The sequence below is a fragment of the Melozone crissalis genome, unplaced genomic scaffold (assembly GCF_028551555.1).
Source record: "Melozone crissalis strain CALT ecotype California unplaced genomic scaffold, PUWL_Pcris_2 ptg000018l_1, whole genome shotgun sequence".
NCBI lineage: Eukaryota > Metazoa > Chordata > Aves > Passeriformes > Passerellidae > Melozone > Melozone crissalis.
In genome coordinates, this window is record NW_026535796.1 from 17,080,610 (window position 1) to 17,102,322 (window position 21,713).

The 21,713-nt window shown below is 39.5% G+C and overlaps 1 protein-coding gene across 1 annotated transcript; it reads left to right on the forward strand.

Annotated features, from left to right (window-relative positions):
* Nucleotides 1–256: 256 nt before the first annotated feature.
* Nucleotides 257–10,191, forward strand: LOC128936896 (astacin-like metalloendopeptidase). The gene is made up of 13 exons (XM_054276176.1): nt 257–325; nt 547–571; nt 2,798–2,814; nt 3,193–3,217; nt 4,066–4,137; nt 4,935–5,069; nt 5,695–5,812; nt 6,541–6,719; nt 6,846–6,930; nt 7,320–7,447; nt 8,415–8,530; nt 8,945–9,170; nt 10,157–10,191. The coding sequence occupies exons 1-13, from the start codon at nt 257–259 to the stop codon at nt 10,189–10,191; spliced, it is 1,230 nt and encodes a 409-aa protein (XP_054132151.1).
* Nucleotides 10,192–21,713: the final 11,522 nt, after the last annotated feature.

The window sequence follows — 21,713 nt, forward strand, 5'->3', positions numbered from 1 at the left end:
CCAAGCATGAGGCTGAGCCAGCTCTGGAGAGCAGCACGCATGGCCCTGGGCGGCCCAGGGATGCTCACGGCGGCGGCGATAGCGCAGCACCGGGAGATGCCCAGGGGCTAAACCTGCTGTTGAGGCAGCAGAAGTTTGCTTCCTGCTGGGGTTCCCATTGGCTGGGCAGGGCTCCCGGCCCGGGCCGAGCGGGCCGCGCCGCTATATCTGCCGGGCAGGGAGAAGGGCCCGCACTCCGCTCCGCCCGCGCTGCGCCATGGGGCTCCGGGGCTGCCTGCTCCTCGCCGCGCTCCTGCTGCCCGCCGCCCTGGCCTTCCCCATCCAGGTGAGAGCAGCTCCCCAGCTGGCGTGTTCTTCCTGGAGTGAAGCTGTGGAGGCCCACTTCGATAAATTTAGATAAATTTTCTGCCAGAAAATATTGGTAATATCATAATAAATAGAGGCAATATGATGATTTGGCGCCTCCATTCATCCTGGTTTTGATACTATTGTCGCTGTATTTGTCAGCTATGGAAGAATAATGCCTTTTACCTGTTGGTTTTGCAGGACAACTATGAAAACAGCACAACAAGTAAGTAGGATTTATAGTGTATTTTAAAAGCAACTGTTATTTCTTGACTGTTTATTACATTCTTGGTTTTGACTTGTTTTTAGAGCGTGTGAAAGCACTGACAGGCCTTTTGAATAAGGCTATGTTTCATAACTTGTTATTGAGCTGAATACAGATGTGTTTTTACAAAGATGTGCTTTACACAGACTTTGGGGCATGGTTTATTAGGTTAATTTGGATGCACTTTCACAGGCTTGAAAATAAAATTTTAATTAGACATCCTGATACCTTTTCATTAAGTTGAATATTATAATAAGACTGCTAATCATTTGCCTCCTTTTCTACCTGGGTTCAGCTGTATGACAAAGATGTCAGGCATCAAAGAAAGATTTGCTTTGTTCTGGTTTGGAACAGGCTTAGCTGAACAGCTTTCGTTAACTTGCAAAATACAAGGAGATAATTGCAGGCCTTCAGAGGTCAGTGGAAAGACTTTAACTACAGCAAGAACAGGCTGAGTGTAATGTGTACAAAAAGAAGACACCTTGGAAAAATTTACTTGACATAGAGCAAGTCAGTGACAAAAGAACATTGACAATTTCTGCTTTTGAACTGTCATTTATGGCATGGGGGAAAAGGGATGTTGTAAAATTACTGCTCAGTATATTTAGAAGGGACCAAGGGACACTCTTGCTCAAGTTCAAGGCAGTCAGTTGCTCAGACTCAAAGTTGCAGGTTTATTGGGACAAATGCATGCGATGAATTTTAATTTATCATTGTTACTGCTTTTTGTGCCTTTTGAGACATCTTTCAGTATTTAGAGTGTAGGGAAAATGTGATCTGTATAGTTTTGAGAGCCCTATCACACCAGATGTTCATTTCATCAAGGAGATGGCAGACGCCTTCTGTGGTGTCTCATTTGAGTTTTAAAAAGAAGTTGCAGGCTTTATGTGCCTAAGAATCTGGAGCCTAATTTCCACTGATTTTGACTACTCAATTAATCTAGTGCCTCTTGGGTACATAGATTCTGGATCTGGTCAAAAATGTTCTTCCCTGCAGAATGTTTTTAGATGCCATGGATCTCTCTGCTGCAGCTGGTGGGAACTGACCAAGTTTTTCTATAATAAACCACCATCATTGCAGTGGACTTCCATTGCCATATAACTGAAGTAACAGCCTGAAAACACAGACTTGAAGTCTTTTTGGCTCAATAAAAGCGATTCTGTTGCGGGTGCTAGATGGAGTCTGAAAAGGAAGACATTTCCTCATTACCTTTGAGCAATAATTATGAAAAAGGAATGGTGCTGCAAGGGGTGATAGAGCTTGGTATATCTTTTACTGAGAAAAATTATAGTAAAATTTGGGGCACAGATGGGCTTAGAAATAATGACTGTTTACATGAGTGTTCTCTGTTTCAGTGTTAACTAGGAAAAACAAAATTGTTTCATACTTTGACAAGGAAGACTGCAATTATTAGGAAACTGGAAGAGATTGCCAGATAGGCTTGCAACATATCCATCATACTTAAGAACAGGTCAAACAAACTGTGGTCAAGAATAATACAGATAAAACTGTTTCTGCCCTAGGGAAAGCAGACAAACTGATGACCTTTGAAGGCCCTTCCAACTTTTAAACTTTTTTGATATTATAAAAATGAAGATAAAAATGTATACATCAGGTCAGATTTTCACTTCTGGTTTGTATCTAGAATCTCATATTTGGTAAAAATCAGAAGACATTGTGATGTCTTTGTAGAAAGGCACCTTAGAACTCAGAATGGCACCAAGCTGCTGTCAGGTGCATACTAAAGCTGAGATTATTTTCCCCATGCTAAATTATAGCCCCCATCAGATGTTATAACCTTATTGTTTGACACTTTGAAACCAGGGGATATTGTTGAGCTGATTAGCCTGCACCTGTTGCAGAGAAAGCTTGGGACAAAGCATTTTTTTGTCACTGATTTCTTTTGCAATTTTCTACACCGAAACTGATAAAATGCTTTGCTGATTCTTAGATGGTAAATTCTTAGGATTCTGTTCCTCAGCACAATCTACTAGGAATTTTCATAGTTGCTTGATTAAATATCTTTTTAATTTCTGTGCCTATGCATTAGCTGGTGCACTCCATTCTCCTGCACTCCTCCACGGGATCTGCCAAAGGCATTCCCATGGCTGAGGAAGTGCATCCATGCTGTTACACACTGAGCAGTTGCATTCAGAGTCTGATGCTTGTCTTTTTGTCTTTTTGCAGCAACAGAGCCTACTGAGGTAAGGAAAGCTAACTCAGCCCTTCTGATCACTTTGGGCTTCAAAGTTGTGGAAAGTAAGGCCAGGACTCTTGGACTCCCCTTGCATCTACATCTGTGTAGCAAAGTTTTCTCTGCTCAACCGTGCATCAGAGTGTGTCTGAACCTTATTCCACACTTCATATTGCACTTGCCTTTATGGTACCCCTAGTTACCAGGGTACCAAAGAAGAGTATCTACCACCCCATGGTACTTCTTTGCACATGGCAAAGTACATGAAAGTTGCATTGGTGAAAGATGCCAATGGTAGCATGATGCTGTTGATAATTTATATGTTTTATTATTTAATTTAATGTTACATTATAAATTATGAGATAATATTAATGTATTGTCTTTGCAGGTTACTACACAGGAGAATATATATGGTACGTACTACTCCATCTACAAATACCTATTTGAGGGGATATACTGATTGTTATCTACTCAGTTACTTCAGAAAATAACATAGGCTTAATACAAATTAACCTTTATGAGGAATTTCAAATAAATGCACTCGCCACAATGTTTCATACAAAGCAAAGTCACTTGGTTTTGGCCAATTGCTTGGCCTTGCTAAAAACCTCAGCTGTTATATTGCTAAAAATAGCTCTGCTTAATTCATGACCTGAATTAAGCCACTTCTAAAGGTTAGAACAGAGGTCACGTGTTTCTGCTTTTTATTGATGTCAAGACTTGCTGCATAATGCACAGAGTTGGCTGATATTGCTAGCAAGGCCTATGAGTCCCCAATGCTGGGCTTAGATGGGTACATCAGCCTGACCCGTGGAACAGGAATGCAGTTCCAGTGTCATTGATTTTGAGGGTTTTTCAGGAGGTCATCATGTTCAGCAAGAAGTAGCAGGACTGCTCTCCATCCATTTTTGTTTCTGGTATCTTATGTTGGGGATCTGAGTGTGAGTTGTTCATAAAGAAGTAAAACTGTGCCATCTCAGACCTAAAAATATGATGGCTAGGAAAAGAAAAAAGGAGAGAATGAAATAATTGAAGGAGAATGGCTCTTGGGACCAGATTAATGCCAAAATAACCACAGCTAGGAAGTTCTCAAGGTTGTCAGTGAACAAACATCTACATGAGTGAACATCTCTCCAGTCCCTAAATAGACTCTGTGAGTTTTACATGCGTCACTGGAAAAACCATGCATCATCAGGGTAAAAAATCAGGATTCATATTTCCTCTGGGAATGAGAAAGTGATACTCTTGTGTTTCTGCACAGAATCTCCTTCACCTACAGAGACTGATGAGGAGGATGAAGATATTTTTAACAAAATTCTGAAAGTTAACAAAGGTAATGCCACCAAATTCCTGTCTATAAGGGAGCTGTCCTTTTTGCTTTTTTAGGGTGATGTGGGAGGTACCATGTCTTACCACAATCTGTGCAGAAGTTTTTCCCATCTTACACACCACCATGTAAGAGATACCACTGGGATTATGGTGTGGTCTTCTGAAGCCCTATAGAATCTCAAACTATTGTGTCAGTATTGATGTTCCCAGGTGTGGAGGCAACTGAAAACTTCAGACAGTTTCCTCAGCTTTAGCTTTCAACATATTTGTCATTCTTTGGACATAAAGAGAAAATGTGGGTATTTGTATGCTTATTTAACAGCCTTTTTTTGGAATGAAGAATGGCACTCAGCCATTGTATGGCTTTGCAGTGCAGTCTCCTAGATAAGCTGCAGTCAGTTCCATTCTCACTGCTCCCGACTTCCTCTTCCCTGATCCTTCCAAACATTCCCTGATCTATCAGCTTGTTTTCCTCACATTTTCTCCTCCAAGAGTCATTCAAGTGACTTTAAATAGTCTGTAGAGAGAGACAACAAATATTCTTACAGTTTTCTCCTGGCAACTCTCCTCTTTTTGGTTTGCCCACCTTCTTGGGTTCCCTTATTGGCACCTTCTGATTTTGCCCAGCACCTTCCTGGGGAGATATTTGATGCCATTCATTCAGTGTCACATGATGGATGGTTAAATAGTACCAGAATAAAACATCATTCTTACTATTGAGACTGTCTATTTTTTCAAGTGTGCTTAGCAGGTGTCCAGCAATTTATGGCTGAAATGTTTCCACCCTTTCTCTGTCCCCAGACAGCTCCCAGTTGCTGCAGGAAGGTGACATAGTTCCACGGAGGAGTCGCAGTGCCATCAACTGTCGCCATTGCCACTGGCCCCAGTCCAGTGATGGGATTGTTCGTATTCCCTATGAACTGGATCCTGCTTATGGTGGGTTTGAATAGAAATTATTTTTAAAATGGGTTTTCTTCAATATTTTTCAGAGAGAAACTTACATCGAGTGAGCACGTAAAAACAGCTGAATAAATCAGTTCTAAGGATTTACTTGTGCTGTGCAAGCACAGATAAATTTTAAGTTACAAGGACCTGAACCAGAAATATTCATTGAGGGATTTTGCCTGCATCATGTTTTGGGACTGATCTATTGGAGACAGCAATAACCATGCCCTCTAATGTTGTCTTCCAGAATGCCTTCCTTTATAAGGTTCATGGCTATTACAGTAGAGCTTCAATGATATGCTTTTCAAAAGCAAAACAGCTTCCCTTAATTGTCTCCAAGTGTCCAATGAGATACATCAAAATGGCCACTATAATTAAGAACAAGTCATTGAAAAAAGAGGCACCTGAATACATTTGGACAAATATCCGGATTAAGAGGGTCTTGTGGCAGGCTGTTAAAATCTTAAACAAAATTCAGTACTGAGCAAAAAAGGAACCTAAGAACCTAGGCTAATGTTTCTGTCCCTCATTTATCCTGTTTTTGAGACTATGTGAGATTTTAATGGCATCTGCTAATCTGTGCTTGTGACCCCTAAATTAACCCTTTCTTCCCCAGAGGAGAGCCATGTGAAAGGGATTCATGATGCCATGGCAGAATTTGAAGCACTGACTTGTATTAATTTTGTGGAGCGCAAGGCAGAACGTGACTACCTCAGTATTAGATCTGTCGATGGGTGAGTTGAATGATAAATTAACAAGTTACTTCTACTCTATTTTTCAGTCCTTCCCTACACTGATTCTGTGTGACCTCAGAAAAAGATTTTGTTTTATCGCAGAGCCAAGGTATCTTCCTTGGGTACCTTACTAGGGCAAGGGCTCATCAGGTACATCAGGAACTCACTGCAGACACTGAAATAATACAAACCATGGAAAAGCACCATTAAGGGGGAAAGAATGTCTAAGCTCATGTTTTCTGTGTGGTACAGTGCACACTTCAGCACAACGTATATTGAATACTGTAGGTCCTATCTACAAAAGTAAACCAACATACGAAATAAACAGTTCTTTGAATCACACTATTGATCATCAAGCTCAGAATTAGACCTTGTGAGAAAGTTGTTCAACACTTAGCTTGAAAGTGTTATCTCCATCTTATCTCCAGCTCTGATACTGTCTTTAGTATTTTGAAAAAAAAAAAAAGAATTGTTATTTCAAGAGAGTTAAAGTGACGATGAAGTCAGAATTTAGGAGCCTCTGTGCTAACAAAAGTCTTCCATTTAGCAATGATCATACACTTTGTTCCTTTATATGCCATGGTCACTTTTGCACTCTGACTATCACAGTGGAGAGAGGAATCCTTCCATTCCCACAAGAGGTGTGTGAAGTGAGGCTCTCTGTTCTGCTTCTTTGCCTGCCTGCCAATAAAAATCCCATAAGTATTGTTGTTCAATGCCTCTCTCAGCTGCTGGTCCAACTATGGGAGAGTAGGAGGTGGACAGACTGTCTCTGTGATGAAAGGAGGCTGCATGTGGAAAGGAGTAATTCAGCATGAGCTGGAGCATGCTTTGGGCTTTTTGCATGAGCACTCTCGAAGTGACAGAGATGAACACGTAAAGATCATGTGGGAGTACATCAGTCCTCGTAAGTACTTTGAACTCCTCAACGTAGGAAGTGGTGTAGACACATCCTACTGCTCCCAGTTCTCCCTTTTCCCCTGAAGGGAGAAGGGAGGAAGCACACTCTTAAGTACAATATCATATATTGCAGCTGACAGACCAGACTTCAAGAAATTTGAAAACTCCAATAACCTGGATCTTCCGTATGACTATTCCTCAGTAATGCACTATGGCCCGTAAGTAGCAGCATGGCATTACTATTTCAGGAACTCAAATCTTATATCATAATTAGTTTCTATCATAACTCTTTCCTATCAGTTTCCCCAATTCCCCTTCTGAGAAAAACAGTGTGAGTCAGTTCAGACCAGCTACTCCCTATGGCTGGGATACACTGTCCCTTGGCTTTCCATAAGGGAGCCCTCCACTGCTGGGCTTGGGAGCAAAGGAGGCTATCTGGACATTGACTCTGCTTACTGGTGGACATCTCAATGAGGTCTGCTTAAACAGCACTATTAGTCACAGCAATAGCTTATGTACAATTCTTGTTCTCCCTCCAAAGCATCCTGCTGAATCCTGAAAGAAGTTGCGGTGCTTAGAGAGCATTGTTTCTCATGGGTTTTTTCAGATACACTTTCAGCAATACCACTGGGAAAGCAACTATTGTACCAATTCCTGATAGATCAGTACATATTGGACAGAGACAAGGGATGAGCAACTTGGATGTGGCCAAAATCAACAAACTTTACAACTGCAGTAAGTATCTCCAGACTTCCCTGTTATCTTCAACTCAGATCTGGGCACGTGGCAGAGACAGCATTTTTCATCAGACTGTGAGACTATTCTCATGAATTCCTGGTACCCACTAGGGTTACTCTGGGAGGGAATGCAAAGTTAAAGCTGGAGGCACGTTGTGATTAGTGAGAAAATGGAAACTACCTCTAAATTAAATCAAACACATTTGCTATTAGCATGAGTGGCTGCTGTGCAACTAGACTATCTGCATACCACGTCTTAAATAGAATAATTTGATTTCTTACATTTCAGCAGACAACTATAAATCCCAAAAGAGCCAGATATCACCACTCCTCATGTCAGCTAGTATTTAAGACCTGATCCAAAACAAAACAGTTTTATGCTCCTTTTAACTTGAACAGTTTCATGTTGCCTTGTCCAGTTTTCAAAAGTTTGTCATTCTAAGTTAGCATGTTTAAATTCTTTTTATGTAACCTCTACTAGAAGAATTTTTTATATACAGTCACAGAAATTTATTCAATCAGAGGAAAAAAAATGATGAAAGTATTACCTCTTGCACCCCAAATGCTCCTCCTAGGCTTAGAATTTAAGCATTGTAGAAACATCATATTTGTGCTTGACTCTTCTGACATCACTTAACTTCCCCTTCTCAATGGAAAACAGTGGCACCATCTGCAGTGAATTGAAACCTCTCTTTACAGAGTTGCAGAAGGAGATCTCTTGCTAAATGACAGAGCTAATCAATAAATTGAATGATTTTCAGAGCACTACTTTACTTTCCTCTTTGATGCACTATGTGAAATTAGGACAACATGAATGCTCCTTTTAATCAAGATGTACCAGTACTCTGAAATGCATGCTGATAGACCAGAAAACAGATATCAGTCCATTCTGAAGAGATTGTAGTTGTGAATGAACTACTACTATGAAATCTTCTGCAATCCTAAAGCAAGCATTTTTCCCTCAGGTCGCTGCAGCACTATTCTTGATGGACCTTCTGGGTCACTGAGGTCGGCCAACTACCCAAGGAATTACTCAGATAACACCAACTGTGTCTGGCTCATCCGAACCCGATCCAGAAAGGTAAACACACGTTAATAGTGGTCTGGAAAGATGGCTGAGCTTCTTTAAACGTTAAGCATCTTGTGCTCTGTACAGCAGTTACCAGATCAGAAAAATTTCAGAATAGTTTCTACTTCTAGAGAGGTACGTGCTAAAGCCAGGTATAGACAAAGACGATTCAGAGTTGTGATTTTGAAAAATCTCCACAAGTTGGGCTTCAGGTTTGAAAAGTCAGGACAAAGCTCCTTGAGCATGGGAGCATTCAGTGATTAAATCTGAACCCTGCAACTTCAGGAGATGAGAGGCAAAGCTGGATAAGCAGCTCTGGTCTCTGAGTCTGTGCTTGGCTACAGTTTAGGTTCTGTCTGTTTTAAAGGACATTCCATGAAAGAAGTATACTTATATATTAAAAATTGATTTTCTCTTCCCTTCCAGGTTTCCCTGCACTTTCAAGCCTTTCAGCTGCAAATAACTAAAGGCTGTCAGGGTGATTATGTTAAAGTTTATGATGGATCCAGCAAGTCTTCTCCAGTTCTAATGGACAAGACCTGTGGATCAAAGATCCCCAGTGGCATAGTTGCTTCCAGTAATCTTATGCTCGTAGAGTTCATCACAGATGGTGCCCAGACAGCTTCTGGTTTCCAAGCCACCTTTACTGCTGGTAAGTCTGAGAACAAGGAGAATGGCAAGGAAAACAGTCCATGCTAAATCAACCTTTCTATTCACTCAGGAAAAACATTGAAGAACTGCTCTCCATGAGGGTCATCACTTCCTTCCTTGCTTTTGACATAAGAGATTAGTTCTACACTGACTCCGTTTATTCATTCATGCAGATGGGGCCACGCTCAGGTTAAGTGGTGTTAGCCAGGTGATTCACTGTTCCCCTTCCCTCTCAGATATGTGCCATTCCAAAGCACGTGTTAATAAGGGGAATAAATTTAATGACGCCACAGGTGTTACTAGCACAGTAGAAAGAGAAGAAATCGTAATGCAGCACTTGAATATATCATTCCCCTGGAAAGGTGCAGTTTTCAATCACACAGTTCAGATGGTGAGACAGATCTACAGTGAATGAAGTCACCCAGGCCCTTGACAAGAAGAGAGGCAGCATTTCCATGGTCAGGATTCCTGGAACCTTTCCAGCTAGAACACATTTTCTTCAGTCCCATTTAATTAAGAACTAAGGCCGCAACTAAACAATTATGTGACCACAGGCTTTCTAGTTAGCGTGTACCAGCTGGAATAAAGGAATTCCTGTGTGTGTGACTGCAGCCTATGGCAACTGCACAGCAGTGCAGCTTGTGTTGGGGGGAAAGGAAGCTCAGCTGTGTCATGCAGCCTTGTATCTGTCATGGGATAAGAACAAGCATGCAGAGTTTGCACGAATCCACTGAAATGCACTAACTTGACCATATAGCCAAACCAAACCAGAAATTTTGCATTGTCTCTTTGTAATATCTATATCTGTCCACTGTTGCTATGGAAGGAAAGAAAAATTAAGAAACTGTGTGTGCCACTTTGCTGTGTCCACAAATATAAAGCAATCTTAGCTGCCAGAAAAATGTGATTTCGCATATAGGTATTTAGAGATGCTACAGTTTGTCCAGAGACTTCTGAAAGCTAAGTATTCCCTCATTTCTTTTACAGTGAGGACCCAAAGAAGATCTAGCATCCACAACTGACTTAATGAAGAAGAACCTATTCTGTGAATATTGAAATTATGTGTTTCCTACTTCGTTCCTGTCTTGGCTTGGATCAGTATGAAATTTAATTCTATTAAGAATCAAAGTTTTCACCTTTCTGAAAACGTTTATTCCCCAAGCCATACAAATGTACAAATTCTATACATCTGGTGTACTTCTCCTTTTGTCTGCACAGTTAAGTTATTACCTCTTTCTATTTAACAATTGAATAAAAATCTTCATTAAAAAAGAAGTTTCCGCTTCTCTTTTCCAGTAGTCCCTTCCAGCCAAAAACATCATCAATGTGGTCTGACTTCTTAACCCCTTCATTCAATCATAGGGATGTCTCTTAATTATACCACTGACATCATCATGGGTTTAGTTAGTTGGCTGAAGAGACCAGCTCCAAACTTTAAAAAATCATTTTATGGTATTCACAGTCTTGAGCATGAAAAGGTCTTGGACAGACAGGACAGACAGAGTCCCACACCAGCCTAATATTTCCACTTCCCAAAATGGCTTCTCTCTTTCAAATTCTGTTATATCCCTAAATGGCAAGGAAGGTGGACAAGACAAATCTACTTCCAGGAAAGGACTGGTGCTTCCTACTGCAGTTTTCCTTGTACAGTTCTGGCAGGCAGGGGACAGCTAAGGGTGCTCGTTTTGCCAGAAGCCATTTTTGATCCCACAGAGATGATGAAGCCTATCACAGGACAAGGTAATGCTGCCAGAGTCCATGCACATGTTCAGAGAAGAAATCTTTTGTCAAGAAAGTATCCAAGCTCTTCTCTTCTGATCTCATAAGAGATCTGCAAGAGTGTCACAACTCCTGGAGTGTTCATTTTATAGCCTTGTCTGCAATCACACTTTTAAAATTATATTCTCTTGACCAAGACAAGCCTGTAAGAGATCTGAGAAAAAAATAGACTGCTATTTTAATTTGTAGTATAGACAGATAGTTAAATATATTACTAAACTGAGTATTTAATACTTGTATTTTTAAGGCTGAAAAAAAGGAAACACTTTTCCTATTCTTACTTTATAACACTAGAAAACTTGAAATTCTTCTCAGAGAAATATATTTCTAGAAAAAAAAAGGGAAATTATTTGAATTTCAGAGTGAAATTTACATGGAAAATGAATTTAAAAAAAAAATTCTTTTATTTTGCTAAAGGAGGCACCAAAAAGGTTTAATCTGAAAGAATTTGCTCAAAGGCCTGTCTGTGTTTATACTGTAAGATGAAGAAGTAGTCAGCTCTTGAGAGAAGCTTTAATTCCATTGAAGATTGTTTCCTTACCCACAGTGGCTGTGCAAATGCCTCTGAACACAGCAATCCTGAAGCTACTTCAGAAGAGGCATTTCTTCAGCTCTTCAGACACTGCAAGATGGGTTCAGCTTCTGATGTGTTGTTTCAGTTACTCTGAGCAATCAAGTGCTGCTATCAACACATCATTAAAGCAGTAGTCCTTCGAAAATGCTGTTAAAAATGCAGGTCTAGAAAAATTTTTTGCCAGTTTTGATTCCTAAGTTCCTGCAAAACAAAATAGAGGAAATAATACTGCAAAGCCAGAGGGTGAGGACTAACATCCTAGCATTATTTTTGAGAGGAATTTCAGTTGTGATTAAGGTGTTCCACACAACAGTGAAAAGGCAGGCTCAGGTGATTCAGGTACTTACCCTTGAAGGGGGGATAATGATTTTGATAAGAGTTCAGAAATATTGTTGGCAATGAATATAATGAAATTAATAAAGTTGTGATCATCTGTGTATTGCTGAAATTGCTACAATAGTTGAGAAGTATTTTTTTTTTAGGAAAACCAAGTAATCTGTGTCAAGAAAATATTAGACTCAGTTGATATAAAGAGCCTGCAGTTTCTTCTTTTAATTCCACTGGAAGAGGAGGCACTTCCCTGCCAAGATGCCAAAGTCCAGGTCTGTGTGAAGTTGGTCTGATCCTTATTGTACAGGCTGAAAAAGGCTAAAGGTGGTCAAAGGGACAGAGCGAGGTTCAACCCAAGGATGTGGCCACTCAGTTGTCCCAGGACTACTCCTGAAATACCATTAGCTCAGGGCGTGGTGAGCAGCCCAGGCAGTCACTTTTCAGACACTGCTTGTGTCTGAAAGCCATTTCTGTCCTGAGGACTTTAACATCCCCTTGCTGTGACCATAAATGCCCCTTGTCCCAATTCCAACCTGAGGGTAGAAGCCGCCCTGTTCAGTAGGATCACATCTCTACTTACTGCTCTATAGCAAAGTGTAGCATTTCCCTCATACAAGTAGGGGTCTCTCTCCAGCTCTAGGGACATGCAGAACCCCACAGACAGGGCTACAGGACACCTGAGTGTCAGCCTAGGCGTGGTTTCACAAGGCTACTGAACTGGCCCAGTTCACTCCAAACACTCATTGTCACGCACACACAAACATACAGTTCTACCTGCATCCTCTTCGTCATCCTTGGCTATCTCCAGAAGAAATACCAGATAATGCAGCACCAACATCTTCAGAGACACCATCTTGCTGAAGAAAACAGCTGCTGAGCAAGAGAATGTTTCAGCAGGGAGAGCAGCAACACGAATCATGATCAGAATTGTCCTGGACCCATATGCAGATATGTGCTCAGTTTGCTCTGGGACAGAAGAGGGCATCTCCCTCAGGCAGTCCTGGTCTGGAAGCTATAGTGGCAGGACAGAGCCCTAGGCACATTTTGAGGCTCCCCTACAAGTTTATACTTCTGAGGTGCTACCCAGGAGATGTGAAGCTGAGACTTCTGAACCAAAACCACTTTGGGAATGTGGAAAACTTCGTGTATGCAAAGCCTCCCAGGGATGCAGCAGAACATCTCTTTTAGGACTCTGTCTTTCCCCCCAGACTACATCCACAGAAATCCAGCTGGGCCAGTCTTTGTGGAATGAAATACAAAGATTTCCAGGAATGCTGCAGGGATGGAAATGTGCACGTGTGGGAAATCACTGGAAGAAGCAGCCAAACAAGGGTTACAAGAACAGCCTGTATTGATAACAAAGGGCATAATTCCCATGACACAGCACCCAGGAGGATCATGGAGGAATGCAGTGTTTATGGCACAACCACAGGGTCTATATCCCATTCAGCAGCAGCACAGAAGACCTATCAGTGGAAAATCCCACACTCACGTGCCAGCAAGTTTGCAGCTACTGCGTGTGCCTTCCCTTTTCCCCATAACCACAGCAGGAAAAGAGATGTATCCTTTCAGCAATGACAAACAGGTTGTTTGAACCTGAGAGGTTTTTTTATGAGGAGGCAGAAGGCTCTAATTCCCATGCATATTTTAGTATGTCTCCCCCTCATGGTGTGAATTCTTTATCACTAGGCACTGCACAGACTCAGGCAATTATATGAGGGATAACTTTTTTTTTTTTGTTTTAAAGAAAAGTAGTAACTTGTAGTCTGACTTTTTGACTACTTTGATTTGTTAAAAAAAAGTACCAAAACCCCCACCATTCCCTTTCCCCCTTCAATTGTAGCACATACAGTCATTCATAATAACCCTTCTGAATCTCATTCAAGGTTCAAAGCTACTGGCATCATCCTTCACCAGGAGAATCCAAGAAAATAGTTACAACTCAAAGCAGAATCAGAAGTTCATTAAACAGTAATATCATTCTACATCTTCAATGAATGCTTGTCCTTTTACATGAAGTGATGGATATAAAAGTGAGAGACCAAACAATGGAAATTAAAAGAAAGCATTTTTATTTGTCATTAATGGGAAAAATAGGTGTTGCCTGAATTTTCCCATTTCATATCTCTTTCAGGAAAACTGTAAAGCCAGTATCAGAAGGAATAGGCAGATACAGCCCAGTGATCATCAGGGGAAGTTCACAGTGACAAGGGAGATCCAAGGTCAAAGGGTGAAACTGGTCGACAGGCCAGGATGAATAGGGTTCATGACCAAGTAGAGGCACAGCTGTGACAACACTGGAGAGGGACACACCTCCCCTGTAGCTTCACCAGAGACTGAAGGTGTTGGTCTGAGCTGCAGCGAGGTTCCTGGGCCTATGAGTGGAAGGCTTGGAAGGAGCTCCCTAGTGAAGCTGATCAGGGTAATTAAGGTCTCAGCGCACTCAGGGGAGAAGGAGATACAAAGGTGTCAGGAATGTTGCTTTTCTTTTGGTAGGCAGGGGTTTAGGACAGGCTTAGGATGGTTCTGCAGTAGGTACCAAGGTAACCAGACAGCAAGTACCACAGAGACTCATAAACATGGAATGTCAAACCATCTGCACAATGAAAGTGCTTAAATCTTAGGAGGATGCTTAGGTAAATGTTTGATCATTATAATGCTTTCTATCCTTCTCAGGCCTCAGTCTGAATTACCAGCCAGAGTTGTGGCTCCTTGTTTTGGTCAATAACTATATGATAGGAATTATTTTTTATGATTGGAGTTTATTTTTTAACTCTCCACCTGCATTGAGAGCTAATATGTGAACGTCAATAGCCTGTGTCTGTTTCTTCCATGATCTTGCTGCTGCCTTGTCCTGCTGGCAGTTTCTGTCCCAGTCAATCTTATTTGTTTTTTCTCTTATCTCAAGACACTTGATGGAAGAGTCTTTGCTTTTCTTTCCAGTCCTTTGTCTTGGTGCAGGATATGTACTTCCATTACATAGTTGTCTTGTAGAACATCTTTGTGGATGTTTTTAATCTATAGCTATTACCTTTTACTTCACAGTGTTATGAGATTGTAATGATTGAATTCAGTTATATTGTCTGTGCATAATCAATTTAAATTGAAAGAAATAAACTCAGAGAGAATATTCACACAAGGAGATATATGCTTATAATTATTTTTTGTTTACTTTTAAGCTTTCATTTGCTATATATTTTATTGTTCTTCTTGTTCATGGCAAACTTGGAGAAAAATTTCTTATGGATTTAGCCAAAGCGAGTTAAGAATCTTCTGGGTTTTAGGAAGATGCATGATCCTCTTGACATAAAGACTCAAAAGTAATTTGTTTTTTAGCAGTAAGCAGTCCAAAACTGGCTGAAAGATCTCAGCTTCTAAACATCAATGGTTCTTCATTACCTTATACTTTGCCTTCACTAGCTTGTATAGATCCACCTCTCAAATCCACATATAAGTGTTGGTAATTAGATTTCCTAATATATTTAGATATAATTCATCACATTTTTAAACTACCACTTGAAGAGAAATGGCATGAGGACATAGGACTGTGGAGTAGAAGTTAGGGTAGTATTGAGTTAGGGGTAACTGATGGACCTGGCTTGTGGAAACCCACCATCAACTCCACATTAAACTACAATCTCAGGTTTATATCACATGAGAGGAGTAAAAGGGGAGAGAAGCTGCTTACAGGAACACGAAAAGCTGTATGAAACCCCAAAACCTGACTCAAGTAAGGTGCTACTGGTTGGACTGGAGATCGATCATTAGAACCTGAAGCATGACTCACTCACAGGAGGGCAGCGCTGAATGCCCCAAAGGGAGAAACAAATGGATGCTGCAGTTACCCTTAAACTCCCAAATGTACTCCTTTTAATCTCCTGGAATTAAAACAGCTGTTCACAGGAATGAAGCTGTGCAACAGAGCTTAAAATATTCATTTCTGAATGAAACCTAGTTGTAATTTTATAGACAGTAAAGTCACTGGTCTTTTTACAAACAGAATAAACAGTCCATTAAATCTGCTCTAGTTTTGATCCTGCCTCTTTCCATGGTATTTAGCAAGATATTTTTACAGCTATAACTCAAAGTGTGTTTGATACAATAGGATTCAGATTTCTCTTTGCATTGGTTCAAGAAGATATTATTTTTAGCCAAATATATACCATTTCTAACAGCAGTCTAGAGTTGTTTTTTGTACCTAAGGAATACTAAGATCTCAGCTGATGGACAGCACTCCAGTTTAAAGTGTTCCAGAGTCTATCAGCTAGTAATATTTATTTTTAGCATCTGTATGTGCTGGATATGTGCGTGTTACACCACATATATGGGAAACAGATTTCTAGCATTGTTTGGTTTGAGAATAAATATTTATAAAATAATGTAAATGAAAGGAAAGTAACAGTCTACTTATACTCAGCCCTCAAATCTTTTGGTATTACCCCAAAACTTTTAAAGTTATGCTTTACAAAATAAAATGGAGCTGCCAGTAAATATCTTTGCAAAATGAAATGCATTAGTCTGCTTTTGTCTGAACTCTGCTATCTGGTTCTGTTTCTCCCAGTTTCTGATAGGGTGACCTACATTTAGATTTCACACAATATATTACCTCAACTGGCATGTGAGAAAATCTATTGCAATATTGATAAGAGCATTCAAGTAGTTTTTGAAACATAAAAAACACCCCCCTCTTTAGAGGATATACAGTTCTTCTCTCCCTAGAACATTATTTGTGACAAGGCTATCCCAGTGTAGTAATAATATGCCCAAATCAACTGTGTAAAATGAGATAGGCTTGCAAGTTACAGCAATTAAAAAATCCTTAAATTCTCCCATTTAAATAAATTGTACAATAATGTAAATACTCAGTTTCATTAAAGTTTTTGTTACTTTTGCCAATCTACACAGTAATCACAAAATAAGAGGCTATTTCTGGAGGATAATTTATTCAATACATTAATTTCTTTCTTCTGTTGACAGAATGCTCAGAAAAATCCTCACAATATTGCCTGAGTTTGTAAATTTATTTGGTAAAAGTTTTTCCATGAATATTTTATGAACAGTTTGTTGTGGATATTCATGATTCAAATTATAACATTAATTCAGTGCCTAAGTAGTATGGTTTGTGCATTGTAATTGTCACTTGTGCAGCTTACCCACACATTTCCCATTTAGAATTTAAAGTGAGAATAATCACATTCAAACATATATTTTGTGACTATTTAAGCTTTCAAATTTAAATTTATTTTTGAAAGTCTAAGTAAGCCCTATTTTCCTCTAATGAATATTAGTGTGGTTTTTTTCAATTGCTTACACAGCTCTTGTAATTGAATTTTGCTGACCTAGATTTCTCCTGCAGTTTCAGCAGTTTCAGTTGAGTAGAGCCTTTTCCCTTCACTTCGTTTTCTAGACTTCTATGGTGTCCAGTAACTGAAAATAAGTTTTCTTTCTGTATAATATGATTTGGAGAGATTTTTTACTTGATTTAGTTATTGATTACTTCACTTTGAAAATTTTGGCAACAAAACCATCTGAGAGTCCTACCAGCACTGTTGTAGAGTAGATGAATGGGGTTTTTTAATCCTTGATCAAAATATCTTCTTGTGACCTCTCAATTGACATATTAACTGTCTCTTCTTGTAATTTGGGGGGATAATGTCAGTTTGATGAAAGAGCTGTTTATGAATCTCACATCTATACAGCAGAGATGGGCATGTTGCCAAGCTCCACACAAATACATAATTTCACTTATTTTAATTGGCTTATTATTTATTCCATTACTGTGGGAGCAATTTCTCTCTGTAACATTTTTTATAAGTACAGAAGTTGTGTATTCTTCTCCTGAACATGTAGAAATATACTGGTTTTTTGTTGATGAGATCCACCTTCTTTTTACAGAGACAGAGCTAATCTTACTGCAGAGGTTCTACAATGTCTGAAAAGGATCAGTTTTTGGAGGAAGAACAAGTATCTCACACTCCTGTTGGGCAAAACCAAAGTGACACTATCCAATACCCATTTTCTCAAGGGAGCACTTTCTTTTTCCCTTAGTCTAAAAACCTAGACTCTGAGAATTGTTTCACACAACAGCCAACTTTAAGGGCCAGAATACTGCGATATTGACTGAGTTCCAAAATTCATCATAGGTTTGCCATCTGTACCCAGAATAGTAAACAGGTAAGCCACCACAAAAAAGTATATGTTCATAGAGAGAAGGGGGTTTTTTGGTGATGATCTCCATAGCCCTTTTAGGAAACTATTTAGCTGTATTTACAGAATGATATGACACAATTTTTAATGCCATTTTTAAGAGTTAGGATTTTAATTATGAGCCATTCTGTAACAATCGTTTACGCACAACTTCTTCTCAGATATTTGTTGAAATCCCTAAGTCTCATGCTCTTTATAGGAGTATTATAATGAAATTGAAACAACAGTGTATGAAGAACTGACGTACAAGAACTGATTCTCCTGGTTCTAGAGATAAATCCAGTACATTCACTACATCTGTTACTCATTTATTCAGCATTGGATATACCTCTTTGTACCATAGCTGGTGCAATATTGGCCCCAGGTTAGTGTTCTCCAGCACTGGCTCAAATGTGGTTTCCTGGGTCTTGTTGTCCAGAGCAATTCCATCCAAATAGTGATGTCACTGGGCAGTTTAGTTTGCCATTTGGGAGAGCAGTTCTTACATTTCTTCAGGGGATGAGAAAATATTCTAAAACATGTATTAGAATGTGTCATATTAATGGTTATGCTATTGGAATTGGTAAGTGCCATCTGATTAATAAAGACAATATACCTAATAAGTCAAATTTACAAGTGAACAGAACTAAAAGATAAGGAGGTGTTTAATTAGTTATATTTAACCTCTTAAATCTGCTATTTCTTGTTTCAGTTCACTGCAGTCTGAAAAATGTTCTGCAGTTGATTCAATCAATTGCTTTGTTTTGTTTTGATTTTTCTATTGACTGAACTGATTATTAAGTCAAGATAAGAATTATTGAGATTACCAGAAGCAATGAAGAATTGGAAGTAGCGGAAGCAATACAAACAGTGAAAAGTGGAAGTAACCTAAAAAAAGGTGGAAATTAAAATAGGATATGCATTCTACTTACTGTTTTGCATTTGTATTGGATAACTTTCGCTGTTCTTGCATTTTCGTGTGGTCTGTCTGGCAGAGCTATTTCTGTTTTAGTGACTGATGTTATGTGCCTTTAAAAAGGCACTCCAAAAAAAGCAGTATTTTCAAAACCTTGAGACAGCTCTTATTTTCTCAACTTACGGCTTAAAAATCTATACATTTTTACTAAAATCCATGTAGGTTATTTTACAGTGTTTTACTGCCCATAACTCTTTTTCAGATAACAGCTTATATGGTTATTGGTGCTTGGCATGGCATGATCTTTAAAGAATTCATGGAAATTTTGCTTGTTTATGGAGAAAAGTATAGAACATCAACTGACAGAAGTGAAACAAAACCAAAAATTTCTTCATAGGTTATTGACTTGACAGCTGGCATGCATTTTCTTGCTATACTTTAATTCTACCTCCAGGGCCCATAGCAGCACATGCCCAGGAAAAGGCAAACCCACCCATCATATTTCATCCTCTGGAAGTTGCATGGCTCAGTGCTCCACAGAAGGAGAAGTAAATGCTATATTTATGTATGCACTGGTGCTGCACAGCCAAAGAAAGCTGCTGTATCAATGAGTAGGTGAGTCAGCAAAGCATCTGCAGAGGGAAAAGCAGGCATGACTGTTGCTGAGACACCACACCTGCTACACAAAAAGGAGTACGAATTGAGTTTCTTAATGAATTTACTGCAGCACATTTACAGTAATCTTGGCATGTAGAACAAATAATGGACATCCTACATGTACAGCAAGTTAAGCTACACAGTGACAAGAAGCTGTGAAGCAGGACCACCCTGATGGAAAAAACAGGCAGCAGGGAGGGATTAGTAAAGTGCTGCCATGTGTTCATTTGGGTTTTGTTGTGAATGTGGCTGGTGGAATTGGCTTAACACTTGCTGAAAAATTACAGCTTGTACCATGTACGTGTAAGGGGGATAGAACATAAGTAAATAAAGGTAGTATAGCAAGTAATCTTACCCCCTAAAGAGTTGCTAAGCTAAGCCAATTTTTAAGGATTAGGAGCAGGCCTGATTTTAACAGACCACACCTGTACCCAATAAGAAGAGTGTTATAAAAGAGTGGATTGGTTTGTTGAGGGGAACTGGAGTTAGTTGCCTGCTGTGAGGATGAGTCAGAGCCCGTGCCTGGAGGAGATACCTACAAGAAACATCAAGGAGGTAGGAAACTAGCAATGTAGAACCCTCACACTATAATGACAACATGTATGAGTATCTGAATGTTAGTATCTGGGAATGGGAAACTGTCCTGAAATCGTTAATCCAGACCTAGACTTCAATGAGCAACTGAGTTTCCTGAAAAGCATGCTTGTTTTAGTTGATTGAAAATGGTAAGTGATTTCAGATTTGGAATCAATTTTCAGCAAGAGGCATTGTCATTTGTGTTTGAAAGTAATTTAAATAACACTGCACTTTTTATCACCTATTGAACCAATAGGTGATACTAGTTCAGAAATTGAAAATTTGGGAAATTGGCCTATGGGAATAAATCACACTGGACTCCATTTTCTTGGGTGGAAAAAGCCCATTCTTTATTCATGTAACTCCTTTTTATAGGGTTTTACAGACCTCATGTGTAACTCCAATTGGTTAGCAGGTTTCTTGCCAACTACTTCATTGGCTAGTAGCAAGTTGCCACCCTATATTGGTCACTCAAACCCTGGTGTGTATGTGCAGGAAAAGTTCTTTGTGAGAGATAGTTGTCATTTTTCTGTGTGACAGTGTAAAAACAGTTTATACAGGTGCTAGTTGTTTTTTACCCAGGAATAGATTGTTATGTTAACCAACTGCTCATGCTAGGATTGCTTTCACATGGGAACTTGCAAAGTGCTAGCTTGACAAGGCCAGTCACTGATTCCAGGAGAGCAGTCTTGATTTTATGAAGCCTTTCTTTATGATTTTTCTACCTTATTGCAACATCTGCCTAACATTCTCAAGGTACTGCTGCTTAAAATAGACAGGGCTTGTTCCAGTTGCAGAGGTTGGTGAGTGATCTATTGTTTGTTGGATTGCTAGTGTAGAATATATGGATAGTAAAAATATTATTTATTCTTTAGAAGAAAATTATTACTAAATAGTCTGAACTCTTGAAAAGCAGAACTAAGATTCTCCAGTTGCTTAAGTTCTCTGACCTGATTTGCATTGTGCTCCTATTGATTTTGGTATAAGGCATTAAACTCAACCATAGAACAAGTGCTTTAATTTAAACAAATCATTTAACATTTTGAAGATGTCCTGGCTACTGACTTGCAAAATGGAAAATGCTTTAATAGCATTACAGCTTTTAAAGAGCACAATGGAGAACTTAAGCAAATTCTCTAGAGTAAGAGTGAGAAAATCTCACCTACCTAATCTTGAGTTTTAAATTCTCAGTCTTGTCCAAGAGAAGAAGTGCATGAGGATGGAAAAGTTACCTTTTAGTTGCCAATTTATATATGGTAGTAGAAAATATAGCCTCAAGTTGGGGCATGGAGGGGAGAGTGCGTATATGTTTTGTGCAGCAGAGAGAGCATAGAAAAATGAAAAATTGGGGAAAAGAGACCTGGATATGGAAACAAATTGAGCCTCCTTGGATGTGCAGTTGTTAATGATGTATGGATGATTTATCTGGGTTGCAAATTAATGATGCTGAGGAAGCAGAGACACTAGTTCAGAGGCTGTGAAGGGTCAGCTCAGGTATGGAGTCTGTCATCTTTGATGCAGTGCGG